The sequence below is a fragment of the Microtus ochrogaster genome, linkage group LG4 (assembly GCF_000317375.1).
Source record: "Microtus ochrogaster isolate Prairie Vole_2 linkage group LG4, MicOch1.0, whole genome shotgun sequence".
Lineage (NCBI taxonomy): Eukaryota > Metazoa > Chordata > Mammalia > Rodentia > Cricetidae > Microtus > Microtus ochrogaster.
The window spans coordinates 23,799,363-23,816,477 of NC_022030.1; the positions used below are offsets into that span (position 1 = coordinate 23,799,363).

Genomic DNA, 17,115 nt, shown 5'->3' on the forward strand with positions numbered 1-17,115 from the left:
GGGTCTGTGAGTTGAGAGGACAAACAGGTTGGAGTGGCTCTCAGTGAGGAAAAGCTTGCTCAGGAGACCTCGTCAGGAAACCTAGAAAGCGCCCACGCCTCTCAGACACCCGGAAGAGTGGAGAGAGAACAGGAGGAGCGCTGAAGCCACCAAGGGAACTGGAAGGCGTCCTGTCCACGCACGGTCTGTTGGGCAGAGTCCTCTCCACACATACTGCAGCTTTGTGAGTCACCCTCACTCCGCAGGGAGTAATAAACAGAAAGCACACCTTGGCTTTTGAGGGGACACACTTCGGGATGGAGGGCCAGATCCTGTTTGCTGTAGGGCATGTAGGTGCCAGTAAAAGCAGAGCCAAGCCTTGGCCAAAGTGTCCGCAGCTGCGTCTAACAGTTGTTCCCAGCTAAGCCAACCTGGGCATAGAGGAGGCATTGTGCTCCAGCTGGGCACTGTCGCCTGCCTCCATTCTGCCCACACAGAACTGGCTGTCCTCAGATGCTGAATCAAGGGGAGATACCGACACAAAGGAGATACTGGATAGGACCTGTGACCTGTCCACACGGGCTACTTCTCGATCAGCTCAGTCCAGACAAGTAGACCTCTATAAGCCTGCACCTGCTAGACACAAAGTTCCCGCTACTCTGGAGAATTTAATTTATTACAAGTTTATCTTGGGGCCTGTTTTATTTTATTTTATTTTTTTGACTCCAGGGTTCTGTTCTCTTTGTGGGTCTTTCTTTGGAATTCTCACCATGAGGGGCCGCTTCAGGGTTGAGTTCCTTCCATCTGACTTGATCAGGAGCAAAGCCAGATGATACCCAAGATCTGCTGGAAAAAATGGAAAGAACCACCAGTCAGATGTGAACAGCTACGAAAGAGGCCAGAGGACTTTAGAATGACTTGTTAAAACTGGCTTTTGGGACTTGGAGAGATGGCTCAGCAGTTAAGAGCGCTGGCTGATCTTCCAGAAGTCCTGAGTTCAAATCCCAGCTCCCAACCATCTATAACTGTAGTCCAAGGGATCCATTGCCCTCTTCTGGTGTGTAGATGTACACGCAGACAAGACATCCGTATACATAAAATACAGAAACAAATACATCTTAAAACTGGCTTTTGGCCTGGGCAGTGGTGGTGTACAACTTTAATCTCAGCACTCAGAAAGCAGAGGCAGGTAGACTTCTGAGTTTGAGGTCAGCCAGTCTGGTCTACAGAGCGTGTTCCAGGACAGCCAGGGCTACACAAAGAAACCTTGTCTTGAAAAACCAAACCAGCAAACAACAAGAAGTCCCTGGCTTTTGTTTTGTTTATTCGAGAGACGGTCTCGTGTAACCCAGGCTGCCCTGGAACTTTCTAAGTAGCTCAGGATAATCTTGAACTTCTGATCTTCCTCTGCCTAGAATTAAGGGCACGTGACACTGAAGGGTTAATGACCCATGCAATAAGGAACTTCAGAAGAACCGAGAAACTCCAGACTCAGCATGCTGATAAGAACACCTGTCTGGCAAGAAAGCCAATACAGTAATGAGAACATCTGCCAGCATTGCTGGGCCCTGAAACTACAAGGAAAAAAAATCTGTAGACAAAACTTCCCTCTCTCAACATTCCCTAAAGCCGGTTGCCTCCTGTGCTTGGGTACACAGTCTCCACTTCCCCTGAGAGGCTGCTTGCTTGCTTGCTTGCTTCTGATTAAAGCCTAATTCTGCTTCTGCAGAGGTGTGTATCTTTCTATCCATGTCGCCTGGATCAATCCGGATCTAACACCCACCAAGCCTGGGTTTATGTGGGGCAGGGCAGAGAGTGGGGAAGGACACGACCACGGGGAGTGGGGATCAAACCCAGAGCTTCGGGCATGATGGGCAAGTACTCTACCAACTGAGTCTCATCCCAGGCCAAACAGAGTTGTTTAGTGCCAGTAAATTTAGACTACTGTTTTGGAGTCTGTCCTGGAACTAGCTCTTGTAGACCAGGTTGGCCTCAAACTCACAAAGATCCGCCTGCCTCTGCCTCCCGAGTGCTGGGATTAAAGGGTGCGCCACTACTGCCCAGCAAAAGCTGACATTTCTATTCGTCAACAAATGAAGCCATCCCAGAGGCTTGAGGTACACCAACTCACACAAGACCGCATGGCGCTCTGTGCGAAGCCTCAGGCAGCCTCCATGGTCCGGTTGCCAGCCACAGTTCTGGCTTTGCTTCTGGCTGAGCTCCACACAGCTGTAGGATTTTCTACGTGGAGGAAGGGGGCTTCCTGTCTAGAATGCACCCTTCCTTTCCCAGGCTCTGGCAGGCTGATTTTGGAATAAGCAAACGACTGCTTCTCGGATCATCTTTCGCTACACACAGAAAAAGGCACTGTAGGGCAGAGTGAAGTATTGGAAAGGAGGGATTTGAAGCCCAGGTAGTAGATGAGTCAAGTTAACCCTTTCTTTCCTCTACTTATCCCTGTCCTGGCTGTTCCTGGCATCTAGATGTCAGTGTCATTGCGGTGGTACTAGCCATCGACTTGGAAGCGCATTCTTAGAACCATAGCCTACAGCATAAACTGTACGAATGACTCTTTATGACGCGACCGGTCGTGGGTTCAGATCTCCCAGGGCCGGTGATGTCCGACTGCCCTCAAGTCCGGTGTTGGGTAGCCACCGGAGGCCGACGCCGATGGGATCCGGGCGGAGCCGAAGCCGGGCGGCTAGGCTAGACTAGACGCGTCGGGAGGAGCCGGCTGGCGGCACGTGACCGACCGCGGAGGCCGCGGCCCAGAAATAGCCCCGGCGACGGTTCCGCCCCGCAGCGGCCGAGAGCGCTGGGAGTCGGCTGGACGCAGGCTGGGCGCGGTGCGGCCCGGACGATGCTGCTGAGCCCCGGTCCGGCCCGGCCCAAAGCACATGATGGCGATACGGGAGCTCAAAGTGTGTCTTCTCGGGGTGAGTCCTGGCTCCAGCCGACGGGGATCCCCGCTCCCGCGCGCCTTTGTCCCCCGCGCCGCCTGGCCCCGGCGCGCTTCTTCCCGCGCCCCGCACCGGCCGCCGTGTCCCAGCTGCTCCCGAGCGTCTCCGACTGCTCCATTTGCACCCGCGCGTCGGGGAACCTTGGGCCTCTCCAGGTTGAGGGGTGGGCAGAGGGGAGGGCTGTCGAGGACCAGACGATAGAGGGTCCTGCAGTCCCTTGGGCCCCTAGGGCTTTCGTCTCCGCCACGGATGGTTCCCTCCCTGAGGAATGCTTAAGTTACTTTGTGGAGGCACTGGTATTCCTCTGCCTCCTGCGGGGGTGGGGTGGGTGACTGGTGGCAATTGCTTTATTCACTTAGAAAACAAGCCATCAAATCAGTCCTTCCTACTGAGGGTGGGAGAACAGGAGACTTGGCCCGACTGTAAAGCAGAAATGACGAACTATGTATGAACTGTGTGTCCAGTACACTTTTCCTGCCTTGGATGAACAGAAGCAGGACGACCCCCTCTCACACCCCCCAACGCTCTTCCCCTTTCAAAATGAATCTTTCTTAGTCCCAAGAAACAGAAACAGTCAGAAACAAAGAAAGAAACAGCATCTAACCTGTGCGACCCGCGGACCAGACAGACATCTCAACTTCAAGGGATTCAGTGTTTGGGAGTCATTTCCTTGGGGCTACCCACATTAAATTTCGGAAATCTTCCAAAATTAGAGCTGGTGTTAAGCCGTGTTTTCTGTAGCCTTTGGCGTCAGCACCACGTGTACAGCCCTTGAAGTTGGCAAAGTTGACTCTGCTAGGAAAAGTGTTTCCTAAATAGAAGAGCTGGACAGGGTAGGTCCGTATTCATTCTTCTCAATGACAAGCTAATGGGTCTGTCAAGATGGACGTGGAAGTGTATACAGGCCACGATTGTAGACTAGGATTGAATGTACCAAGGGTTTGTGGCTTCCTTCGTCTGGGTTCCGATGGATCCTTTGCTGAAAAGCCTTGGGAACTGACCCCACACTGTCCTCACCGCTCACCACCAGTTGCTGTATTTGTGGAGAATCCCATGGGGTCCGACAAAGGCCCTTTCTTCCCCTTTAGTGTTCAGCAAGGCCTCCCCAGGGCTCCTCACCCATGCAGGCTGCCTGGGATGCTGTTCTTGCCTTTCTCTCTGGAACTTCTGGTGTTATAACAACACAAGCTTCGTGTCTTCTGGGCTGTCCACTACCGTCTAGACTTAGAGTTCAAGAATCCATGGGAGAAAGGCCTTTGAAGATTCAAAAGGACTGTCAGGTTCCAAAGAAGGAAGCTTGGGTGTGTGGGGTGTGTCACAATTAAACTTGGAAAAAAAGATGAAACAGGAAACATTTTTGGCTCCTGGGGGTGGGTGACACTTTCTCTTTGCAACCTACTGAGGGGCACACTCATGGTCCCAAGACATCACCCTTAGCTTTAGTTTCAGTGTTTATAAGTCCTACCAGGAGAGTGACCAGGTGACAAGAGCTCAGAACCAGAAGTCAGAGGGCCTGGTCCACCTTCTGCATCAGGGTTTGGAAGGGCTGAATGAGTGGCTGAACTGTAGGATGAGTACATCATGCCCTTCTCTTTGAAGGTGGAGAGCTATACTGGATGGTCTCTTTAAGATATATGTGTGATACCGTTCCCTGATGCTCTGTGATGCTTGAGTAGATCATAGCAAGCCTGGCTTGAGGAGAGGCCAAGTGAAGAATCTCTCTCTCTCTCTTCCTCTCTCTCTTCCCCCTCCCCCCTCTCTCTTTTATCCCATCTCCACAAACAAGCAGTCTCCACCAGCTTCCTGGAGGCTGTGTTTTATCTTGATCTCTGTCTCTTTGCAACGGCCCTACAAGTAGGAATCTGAACTGGAGGTGGAGGAGTCTGTAACTGAGAAAGAATCTTTAGAAGTTTTGAAACTTCATTCGTACCATAGCACGTGGATATCCTCCTGATTTTGAAGGTAGTTGCACGTTTTAGTGTTCCTGAGGTCAGAAAATAGTCTGTTGCAAGGAGAGATAGATCTTGTCCATAGTGAGTACTAACTAGTCTTTAGGCTCCCTGGCTTGGCTGGTCCTTCTCTGGGCCAGGCTGAATTTCTAGCTGCTTATCTAAATAGACTGGTTCTTTCTATGAGGTGGTGTTTGAAGGAGGCCTATGGCCCTGTACTGTCTGAATTTGAGAGAGCCTCTGGGCCCTAAGATGGAGAGAGAATCAATGATGAGCCCTTTGGTCCTTTTAGGATTTTAGCAGGGATCCTAGGGACCTTCTGTTCTTTTTTTTTTGTTTTGTTTTGTTTTGTTTTTTGTTTTTCAGTGGCTTTGGAGCCTGTCCTGGAACTAGCTCTGTAGACCAGGCTGGTCTCGAACTCACAGAGATCCGCCTGCCTCTGCCTCCCGAGTGCTGGGATTAAAGGCGTGCGCCACCACCGCTCGGCTGGGACCTTCTGTTCTTATGGTGAGGGTCGTCTATTCCAGGTGAAGTACTGCATGTAGATGGCCCTCAGCTTCCTGATCTGTTTTGAAAGCTATGTCGCACCTCCCCGAAATCTTAGTATGATCAAGACCCTGCCAGCTTTACCCTCAGATATGTAGAAGGTGACAGAGTGTATTTACTATATAACAAAGCCTTACCGTTGCTGGAGAGGCTTAGTGGCTAGTCTGGGCTTGGCCTCTTGTTGGAAGACATGTTCCCTGCTCAAGGTACAGGCTGGGTTTTTTTGGATGGGTCCCTGCTGGTGACTCTTTGCTGTAGTCTCAAGCTCCTGCCCTTAGGTTGGAGGATTTATCTTCTGACATTAGGGTCATTGTGACAAGAAGCAGTGCGAGGGGGCCAGGAGGCATGGTCTCTTTACCTGTCCCTGTGCCTTCTAGAACGCTGGTGCTCCTACTTGGTGTGTCTGACTTTGTTTCTTTGAGTGCTCCAAGTTGGATTGGCATTGGCCTTTGGGACGTTCTCTGATAGCTTAGTGTATTGACTGGTTTTATGTCAGCTTGATACAAGCTAGAGTCTTCTGAGAGGAAGGGGCCTCTATTGAGAAAATGCCTGCCTAAGGTTCAGCGGTAGGGCATTTCTTAGTGATTGATCGGGGAGGCCCAGCCCACTGTGGGCTGGACTGGTAGTCGTGGGTCTGTAAGAAAGCAGGCTGAGCAAACTATGTAGAGCAAGCCAGTAAGCATCACCCTTTCATGGCCTCTGCATCAGCTCCTGCCTCCAGATTCCTGCCCTGTTTGAGTTCCTGTCCTGACCTCCTTTGGTGATGAATAAGTGATGTGGAAGTGTAAGCTGAATAAGCCCTTACCTCCCCAACTTGCTTTTTGGTTATGGTGTTTCATTGCTGCAATAGAAACCCTAAACACTTAGTGATCTCGAAAGTCAAGCGCTCGAGAACATCAAGTTTATTTATGTTTCCTGTTATACATTTGTGAGCTTCCCATGTTTAGGCCACATGGGACAGTGCAGCCAGTCTTTGAGAGTGCTCTTCCCTGGGGGCAGTGGGCACACTGTGGAAGCTAGCCATGGTCAGGGGCATGTTTGACCCCACTGGGCATTGGGCACACTGGAAGCTAGCCATGGTCAGGGGCAGGTTTGACCCCACTGGGCACTAGGCACATTGTGGAAGCTACCATGGTCAGGGGCGTGTTTGACCCCACTGGGCAGGGGTCTGTGGACCCTCAGGACCCAGTCAGTCACAGTTTTGCTAATAATGTGCCAAGCTATCACACTATGGAATCTGTACTAGTGTTACGAAACAGGATGCTTAAAAACAACATCCCCCCCCCCCATCGTACATTCTCAAACGCGAACAAAAACAGTATTGCAGCAGCTGTCTTAACCTCAAAGGTGAAAAGTTTCCCAGTACGAATTTTTCTCACACATTGGCATGTGGCAAGAGCAGAGATGGAGACAGAGAGGAGACAAGGAGGGGGAGGGGTAGCCTATTTCTTTTGGGCCTGTGTGCTTAAAAAACTGCTTCCGGATGGGATCCCAAAGAGGTTTGTATTTGTGCTTTGGTTGTCTTGACAACAATTTAGAGATGTCTGCTACTTCCTTAGCAGCTGAGTGAGTATTTAAAATACAACTGAGGGCTTCCCTGCTTCTGGTGAGGAGCAGTGGAAACTTCTCCCCGTGGCCTTTGTCAGTATCTCTGTGGTGTCTCACCAATGAGTATGTGCATACCCAGGATTTCCGGGAGGTGTCTGGGTGGTGGGAATGCAGATTTGTGCAGGGCTTGTCCAGGGAAGGGCTCTGTGAATCCAAGGGCATTAGGACCCGGAGTGGGCAGTCTTCTTTAACCACAAAGCTCAGCTCTTGGGAGGGGTGTGACATCAGATAACTACTCTGAGCTCTTGGCTACTGAGAGCATCCCATAGGGTCATCTGAGCATGTTGGGAGTTGCTGAGAAGTCATGCATGCATACTGTGTTAGAGTAGGTAGCTACAGTATCAGTCTGCTTTCTGTTTCTATGTAACAACATACCCAAGGCTGGAAACTTTGGGAAACAGTCTGGTTTATGGCTGTGGTAACTAAAGAGCCCCCAAACTATGGCTCTGGCCCTCCGATGGCATCAAATGTGTCTGGGATGAGAAATCAAAAATGGTAGAGACTCAGGGTGGTCAGTGGGAGAGAAGTTGTTTTGGGAGTGGAGCCCCCATTTCTCTCTCAAAGCCGTACAGTAAGGGGCTGCTCAAATCCTGTCCAATCAGTGTCCAGATCCCTCTTCTTCAGCTGCCCTTGTCTCTTACCTCACACTTTCCCTCAGTACATCATGGAACCATCCTGGCCTCACTCCATCAGTATGCTCTGTGGACGCCGCTTTCTGTCCTTGCTGCCTAGTGAGTGACTTCTCTACCTTGAATAGGCCAGAATTTACCTTACCAGCTTCCTCAAGTAGAGGCAGTACAGTCCTTCGCCTCAATAGGAACTCAAAACAGACCTCAGCAAGCAGCCTGTTCCTCACATGTCCTCGTGTCTGGGGAGATTATACTCAGGACCCATGTCACACGGCCACTGGCCCCTTCCTTATCTCCCTGTTCTGGTTCCATTCTGTTGCTGTGATTAACAGTGCTCTGACCAAAAGCAGTTTGGGGAAGAGAGGTTTTGTTTTTGTTTTTGTTTTTGTTTTTTTTTTTTGGCTTACACTTCTGGGTCAATCCATTATTGTCTCTTAGAAAAAAAAATCCAAAATCTTGCCTGGTGGAGGTGGCTACACCTTTAATCCCAGTGCTTGGGAGGCAGAGGTAGGCAAATCTCTGAGAGTTGGAGGCCAGCCTGATCTACAAAGTGAGTTCCAGGACAGCTGGGGATGTTACACAGAGAAGCCCTGTCTCAAACAAACAAACAAACAAACAAAACCAAAAAATATCCAAAATTTCTAATCTATGTGTTTCTTTAAAATAAAAAAATTAAACAAACACAAAAAGTAAATATTTCTAATCCCAAAATGGAAGAACCAAGGGCATAAGAATAATCACATAAAAGTTAAAGCCAGGTGTGGTGGCCACATATGTTTAATCCCAATACTCAGTAAGCAGAATCTTGTGAGTCTTTGTGAATTTGAGACCAGCTTGATGCACATAGTGAGTTCCAGGGCAACCAGGGCTCTGTGGACAGACCCTGTCTTCAAAAGCAAAACAAAACAAACACAAAAGCTTTACCAAAATCCATGTTCTGTAGTTCAGTGTCTAGCATCTGGAACTCACTTATGGTCTTCTGGGCTCTAAAAGGCTCTGGAAATTCTGCTTCTCCAGCTCTGCCATCGCACACTAAATAGCTTGTTTGGGTCAGGTTGGCTCCACAAAACCTGCTGTTGTCCTTGGCAGTCTTTCCCTGGCCATGGCAGTTCCAGCATTCTGGGGTCTCTTGTGCAACTGAGGCTGTACCTTACTTTGGGTTCCCATTGCTGTGATAAAACACCATGACCAAAAGGGAGGAAAGGGTTATTTTATCTTATACTTCTATCTCAAGGTCCATCACTGAGGGAAGTCAGGGGAGGAACTCAAGTCAGGAACCCAAAGCAGGAACTGAAGCAAAGGCAATGGAGGGGTGCTGCTTACTGGTTTGTCCTTCATACTTTGTGCAGCCTGCTTTCTTTGATATTCCAGAACCACCTGTGAGCTAGGCTCTCCAGCGTCAGTCATCAATCAAGGCAATACCCTGCAAACTTGCTATAGGCCAGTCTTATGGAGACATTTTCTCACTTGAGAATTCCTCTTCCCAAATGACTCCAGCTTGTGTCAAGTTGACAAAAAACTAGGCAGCACAATTGGCCCTTTGTCAACTTGACACACAAGCACATTGCTATTTATCTAGAATCTTTTCTTTCATATTTGTCCCCAAGATGGTGTGTTAATATTAATATCACAATATAAAACATTGAAACTTTTTAAAGTCCCATAGTCTTTAAAAATTCAAACACTTTAAAAGTTTAGTCTCTTTAAAAGTCTCAAGTCTTTCTAAAATATTCAGTTGGGTGCCAATTTGTTGTAAGGAGGCTGCTAGTTAGTTCCCAGCTGCTCAACCCCGAAATAACCACACAGAAACTGTATTAATTAAATCACTGCTTGGCCCATTAGCTCTAACTTTTTATTGGCTAACTCTTACATCTAAATTTAACCCATTTCTATTAATCTGTGTATTATCATGTGGCAGTGGCTTACCGGGTAAAGTTCCATCCAGTGTCTGTCTCTGGTGGGGCTACATGGCTTTTCCCTGACTCTGCCTCCTTTCTCCCAGCATTCAGTTTAATTTTCTCTACCTAGATCTACTCTGCCCTATTAGGCCAAGCCAGTCCTTCTTTATTCATTAACCAATAAAAGCAACACATAGACAGATGGACCTTCCACATCATAACCCCTTCTCTGTTTAAATAAAAAGGATGGTTTTAACTTTAACATAGGAAAACTACATACAACAAAACAGGCATCATCAAGCAAGAATTACAGTTACAATATTTATATCTACTTTATCTTTTATTATAACTAAGGAAAACTATAATTCTAACTATATATTCTTCAACTCCATTAAAGACTCTAGAAGGATATAATGTTACCTAAGTTAATAGAAAGTGTACTGTAAGCAACTTCCAAAACTCTAGAAATGACAGAGACATCTCATTGCCTGGACAGTCATCCAAAGTTTTTCTGTACTGTTGGGGCATCCATCTTCAGCCCACAGGCCTATAATATCCAGCAGACTTTTCCATGAAGCAGGAAACTTCAAGGACAGTTCCACCTATATGGGTAGTTTGTCAGTCACATTTTTCTATGTCCTGCAGAATGTCTGACAGACTCTTTCATGAAGCAGGACCCCCAAAAAATTGTCTCATTTTTAGTCAAGTTCAACAATCATTTCTCTGTGGGTCCTGCATGTCCAGTTCATACAGCATAGCATCAAGCAGTCCAGGAAAGAACAGTTTCTTGCTCAAATAACTAACCAACTCCACAGGGAGCCTCTTTGATGCCCATTAACCTCTTGAAGTAATTGGTGCTGCCAGGAGCAGTTGTGTCTCGTCATGAAAAGTCTTAAGCTCTTAAAACATTTTAAATGCCATATTCCATAGTCTTTGAAAGGTTTAAAGAATGCCTATCCATCTGAAATACATCTCTGTACATCTAAAAAATCTAACTAATATGACTACACAGATTGGAAAACACTGCTCTAGAGGAACAGAACCAATAGAATGACTATGTATCAAAAGATTTCTTAGATCGACTTGTGTGATGTGGCCCAAATAGTCTGACAATGACTGTCTCACATTGGAGAAGGTGAGAACTAGGTAGTTGTTCAGTCCATGTGTGCCTCAGTGGCCCTGATCTGTGTCAGAGGCCTGAGGGATCCTGGAGAGATACTGGTCTTCAGTCCATGTTGGAAACCTAAAGAACCTGTTTCTAACATTGTACAGGAATCAGCCGTGGAAACAACTGAGTAGCTGAACTGGACAGTGACGGCTGAGAGAACAAAGGAAGAGCTGGCACCTGGGTGCTGACGGAAAGTGCCGGTAGACTTATCGGGTGGAAGGGGTCATCCTACAACAGTTAAGGCATTGAAGATGTTCCCCCACAGGCACGCTTAGTTAAGGCTTTCTTCTAAAGTGAATAGATTGTGTCGAGTTGACAAAGCTAACCATCACAGAGGCGAACATTTTATTACGGAAGGGAAAAGAAATGACAGGTTCGGTATCCTTTGCCTGGCATGCTCGGGGACAAAGTAGTTCCTATTCTGGTGTTTTCAGATTTTGCAATATTTACAACAGCCCCTCCTTTCCTTCCTTCTGTTCCTTATTGTTTCTTTGTGCCTGTGCAATGTGTGTCTAAGTGTGGAAGTGCGTGTTTGTGTCACCGAGGGAGTGTGGAGGTCGGAGGACAACTTTCAGGAGTTGGTTCTTTGCTACCACCATGAATTCAAGGGATTGAATTTAGGCTTGGACAGCCCAGTACCCTCCCCTGTTGAGCCCTCTTGCTGGCCTTGACCCTTCATAGACTTTTTAAGATAGATCATCTTTAATTCAAATATCTGAAATTCAAGACACTTCAAGTTCTGAAACGTTCAGAGTGTCATCATAGTGCTTGAGATTTTGGACCATTTCAGATGCAAACTCTTTGGATTAGGGATGCTCTGTCTATGGTCTGTTCAAAGGTGGTATGTGTTATGTGTCCAAACAGGTGAGACGAGTGATTGATGCAGGAACCCAAGGAGACCTGGGAACATGGGAGGAGGTGCTTCAGTCTTGGTCAGGGACAGTGTGGCAGTGTTAGTCGCTTGCTTTTGCAGGAGTTGACTTTGCTTCTGTAGCTCTTGCCCTTGGCGTGGCTGCTGAGCTGCCAAGAGGGAGCTATGTCTATGGATACAACTGCCTTTCTCAGGGCTTAACTTGGTAAGGGGAATAAAGAAAAGAAAGGTGAGATTTACTGTCTAGTAACAGAATGGTAGAATCATATAAAATATGTCAGATTTTACCTGATATATTTCTGTGCTCGCGGTATGTGAGCATGCTGTTTTTATTTAACCTGGACTTTAGCTTTCCCTTCTTCTAGATCCCCTGAAGGTGGAGGGGAGACTCGGATTATCAGACAATTGAGGGCCGGCAGGAGGGTGGGCTGAAGACAAGGCACGTCACTTAGACTTCCCTTGTGGTGACAAAATACTTGAGAGAAACAACCTTGGGAGGTAGGAGTGGTCTTGGCACACTGCTCCGAAGTCTGCAGTGAAGCGAACATCATGGCCGAGAGGGCATAGATGAGCCAGGCTGTTCGCTTCAGAGTGACCACGACCCAGAGCGAGACAGATATGGAGGGGGGTGTGCAGCAGCATGGAGCCTCCAAAGACCTCCTGCGGAGGAAATGGGTGACATGTGGCAATGGCTGGGTTCTTAGTGGAATTGACAGGGAAAGTGGTAACACTGGGAGGTGACACTGGGTCAGAGGGCCTTGGAGTGAGAGCTCTGCCTCTGTGTGGTGTGAGGTGACAGGCTTGGCCTCACCAGGACAAAGGCTCTCCATGGTGACAGCCGGAAGGATGTTTTTATCCCTGCAGGCCTTACTAGGCCACTGTTCCATGATTGACTGTCCTCAAAGGTCAAAGTGGGGTCTAGCAAAGACTTAAGTCCACGGATATGATCTCAAAGATAGGCAGATTTGTGAGTATGCTCTTTCTGTTCCTGTGTGCCTTTCCCTCCTTCCCTCCCTCTCTTCCTTCTTCCTTCCTGCCTTCCCCCTCTCTCCTTCCCCCTCCTTCCCTCCCTCTCTTCCTTCCTCTTCTCCTCCCTCCCTCCCCCTTCCTACCTCTCCTCTTCCGTCCCTTCTTTCCTCCCTCCCTCCTCCTTCCTCGCCTCTTCCCTCCCTCTCTCCCTCCTCCTTCCTTCCCTCCCTCCTCCTTCCCTCCTTCCCTCCCTTTCTTCCTTCCCTTTCTCCTCATTCAGCAGCAGATTGAACCCAGGGCCTTCCTTGTACACGAACTCTGCCACTGAGCTACACTCCCAACTCCAGTGTGGTGACTTGAGAAAAAGAAATAAAATTCCATCCTAGATCTTCCATGTGGCCATCTTTTAATAGAGCTCTGTGCTGCGACTCTCAGGCCTGTTTAGACTGGCATATGAAGAGAAGAGGCAGAGTTAGTGTGGCATTCTCCCCCTCCCCCACAGCACAGATCTAGTGTCTGACAGGTGCCACAGGTACTGGCCGAGTGCCTGCCGTGCGCTGTGAACCATTGCAGAGATGAAAAAGGTATCCTGACTGCCTCACAGAGCTGACAGCCTAGGAGACACAAGGCCAACTAGGAACGCCAGAAAAAAAGGAAGCAGGAAAGACCACTGGTGGTGGTGGAGGGTGTGGTCTTAGGAACCACTAGCAGATTTGCAGCCAGATTGTGAGCGTGCGAGTGTGTGTGTGTGTGTGTGTGTGTGTGTGTGAACTGTCGAATGTTTTCACAGTGAGCAGTGACACAGTTGGACTCACCCTTTATGAGGATCATCTCAGCCATCTTGCTTTGGGTGATCCACCAAAGTATGCAAGAGTCTGAGAGGTGAGGGTGACTTCCGAGTGTGCTAGCCAGGCGGGAATCCCACTCCAGCTGAGTTTTGAAACAGAAGATGGCGAGTATCTTGGATAGACTGTGGAGTACGGGCACACGTGACACCAGAGGCACGTCAGCTTTGGAATGTAGCGACAGCAGAGCTAAGTCCTTCATCGCAGGGAACTTATGTTAAGGGGATATCTTTGGCTTTAGAGCTTACTCTGCATCCAGTCACCACCAGTTTCACTTTCACAGTCAAGTCGATAATGTTTATACAGGGCTCCACAGTTTTCCCTTTAAGAAAGTCAACATGGAGGCGGTGGCGGGAAGAGACAGAAATCTTTAATAGATAGATAGATAGATAGATAGATAGATAGATAGATAGATAGATAGATAGATAGATAGATAGATAGATAGATAGAAAGAAAAAAGTCAACATTGAAAGAACCGGATAAGTCCTGCATTGACTGTGAGGCTGGGCTGTGGGTTAATGAATGCATTTGGTCTCTGACTGGGGACTGTGGATGGGGCAGGCTGTGCTTCTGTGGCGCACAGGTAGGAAGCACAGGTCTCTTCTGAGGATGCTCAGTGTGTCAGGTCAGGGAGCTGTTGGAGATGACACAGCTGATCGCACCTTTTGTCATGCTTAGGGCCCACCAAGGGATGCTTGGAACCATCCTGTGGAAGTGGGCTGAGGTTGGGCCACATCGTTTTCTGCTATTATCTACAAAGACGACCGTGAAAATCCTAGATACACACATTGGTCTCCAGGGACCGTTGAGCAGGGTCTCTCTACTGACTGCCATAGAACCTCCCTGCCCAGGGAGCCTCGTCAGCAGCCTTGTTATCCGTGTTACTACGTGGATCTGGCTGCCTCCTGTGTCAAAGTAAAGCAGAGAGTGCATTAGGCTTCATTCATAAAAAGCGTTTTCTTAAGATGAATAATTTAAGCGTGTTCCAAAGCAATTCATTTTTATAAGGAACTATTAATAAACAATTTTTCCAAGTCCTCTTAAAAGACTAATTAGATTATTTTTATACCCCACCTCGTAAGCTATCCTTAATAAGAGGACTTAAGGTGTAATAATATACATTGAGATTAATGTTAATTTTAATGTCATCGGATTTATAACCAAAATGTGAATGTTCTAACGATTGAGCTGTCATGCCATATGACCACTTTTTGTGTGAATCACGCATGATTTGCTTTGGGGCGTTGCATCTGACTGGTTCAGCATGGCTGTGTCACCTGAGATGTGCCCATCCTAATTCACGGTTATGGACAAAGTTAGCACACATAGTACTAATTTTGTCCATGATGCCTTCTTTAATAAAAATATCTATGGATGAATCAGGCCCGTAATTCCGGTGACCTAAGCAGGAGGATAACATATTCAAGGTCCGACAGAACTGCAAAGTAAGTTTAGAGCCAGCCTGGGCAACTTAGAGAGACCCTGTGTCGAAACAAAAGGTAACACAAAAGGCTTGGGGATGTGGCCCAGTGGTAGATGTAGCCCATGCCTACAGTGTGTGAGGCCCTGGGTTTGGTCCCCACTACAGCCCCTCCCCCACAAACAATTGTGGAGGAAAACCAGCAATTCTAAACTGGCAAACACAATAAGAGTCTGCCACGGTTCTCACACGGGTCTTGGCCGTGCTGGTGTGAAGGAACTACACACAGCCTTGGGTTGAAGCCAGAAGTTGTTCTTTTCTTTCCCACTCATTGGAACCCTCAAGAATGTAAATAAGTACGTCAGTTTATATCCTTGATGAGTCTGTAATGGCTGCAGGCTGTGAAGGAAAGGTACCATGCCCACAGCCAGAGCAGCCGACACAAGCTGAGCGCATCTCAGGTTCTGTGCTGAGCTTTGGTGGCCTGTTGTTGCAGGACCTGGGGTCCTGTGGGCTGAGTGCCCTCAGATGGGCCGTGACTTGCAGTTTCTGTGTGCCAGAGAAGCTTTATCACACACATTCCCAGTGTCCAGGCAGGGCTAGTCAACCAGGCATCTTTTTTCTTAGCCTTTAATCCCAGCACTCGGGAGGCAGAGGCAGACAGATCTCTGTGAGTTCGAGGCCAGCCTGGTCTACAGAGTGAGTTCCAGGACATCCAGCGGTACACAGTGAAACCCTGTCTCTAAAACAACAACAACAACCAAACTTAGTGAGGACAGTCTTGGATGGTCTAGAACTAGAACGCATTGTCTTCCTGCTTCAACCTGGCAAGTGCTTGGATTTAGGCAGGTCCTACCCACTTTGCGGCCATGTTTAATCTCTCCAGAATAGGGACTGTGGGGGAAATTTCTATTATCATGCCCGTTTTACTGAAGGGAAACTAAAGCTCAAAGCTATATACTGTCGATTGCCTTGACGGGTTACCTCGTCTAGGGTTAGTAACTGTCTGGCAGTTCAGTTATTCCAGGGTCCTGGAGAGGCACTATGTAAGATAAATGGGCTAGAAGAGAAGAAGGAGGCCATGCTACATTTGTCAGAACCTCCGTTTATTAGAGATGGGGTACAGCTTTATATATGGTAAGGAGTTGGGGGATGGGCACAGGGGCCTGAGCTCTTGCCACGTGGTTCACGTTGGTCACGTAGAGGTTACCTTCGGTCAGGTCACTGTAGGCCAAGAAGTCGTGAGTTGCCACACCTAGTTCCCTAGATAGTTTGGAATGTGGGGTGGGTTCTGCTAACAGATAGCTCTCCATCCGCCAATTTGGGTGTGGGGTAGGCTCTGTCAATAGAACGATTCCTAACACAATTAGGGGTGTGGGGTTCTCTGTAGACTCCCCAGGGTGATGGTTCCTGCAATGATTTTAGGAGGAAAATGGCTCCCAACAATATACCACGCATAAGGATGCTCCATTGATAAACGATGTTTCAGCTGCGCTGTGGTGGTGCACACCTTTAACACCAGCACTCAGGAGGCAGCCGCAGGTGGATCTCTTGAGTTCCAGGACAACCAGGGCTACAGGGAGACCTTATTTTAAAAACAAACCAACAGAAATACGAAGCTTTAAAAAGCTTCGTGTTTCTGTTTTATCTGCTTTGGTGTTTTGCCATGGCTGTAGGGTCCCCTGGAACTGGAGTTACAGACAGTTGTGAGCTGCCATGTGGGTGCTGGGATTTGAACCCGGGGCCTCTGGAACAGTGGTCAGTGCTCTGAACTGCTGAGTCAGCCCTCCATCCTTGATTTTTTTTTTTTTTTACAAGTGTGTATGTGTCTTGGGACTGAGATGTAACTCAGTGATGTAACTCAGAGTACTTGCTAAAAATGCTCCAAGTGTTTGGTGCCCAGCACTGCAGGGAGAAATAAAAAGAGGCAGGAGTGTGTCGGAGTGTTCTGTCGCTGCTGCAAGATATTATTGGCTGAAGCAGCATTACAGCTTACTGCTCAGGTGGAAGCTTCACCCCAGCCCCTGGCATCCATATCCCCAAAGAGTCTGGAATGTTCTGGTGGAAGTTTCACCACAAGCACCTTCCCCAATTTCTCTCCAAACCCTGTCACATCTCAGAAAGCCTACCAAATGATGCCCCTCCCCAAAGATGCTCAGGACCACTCCCACAGGATGTTTAAACTGCCCTCCGGAAAAACGTTTAGACTGGCCTGATTCTCTGGTCTCTCTTTTCTATCTCCTCTCTAAGGGGTTAGAAAATCATCTGGGAGC

General features: G+C 48.1%; 1 protein-coding gene across 1 annotated transcript in view; it reads left to right on the plus strand.

Moving 5' to 3' along the window:
* The first annotated feature begins 2,766 nt into the window (after positions 1-2,766).
* Positions 2,767-17,115, plus strand: part of Rab31 (RAB31, member RAS oncogene family) — a 123,210-nt gene continuing 108,861 nt past the window's right edge. The window contains exon 1 of the mRNA XM_005361329.3: positions 2,767-2,915. Within this exon, the coding sequence (XP_005361386.1) occupies positions 2,877-2,915 (39 nt within the window). The 5' untranslated portion in view covers positions 2,767-2,876. The remainder of the gene's footprint in view (positions 2,916-17,115) is intronic.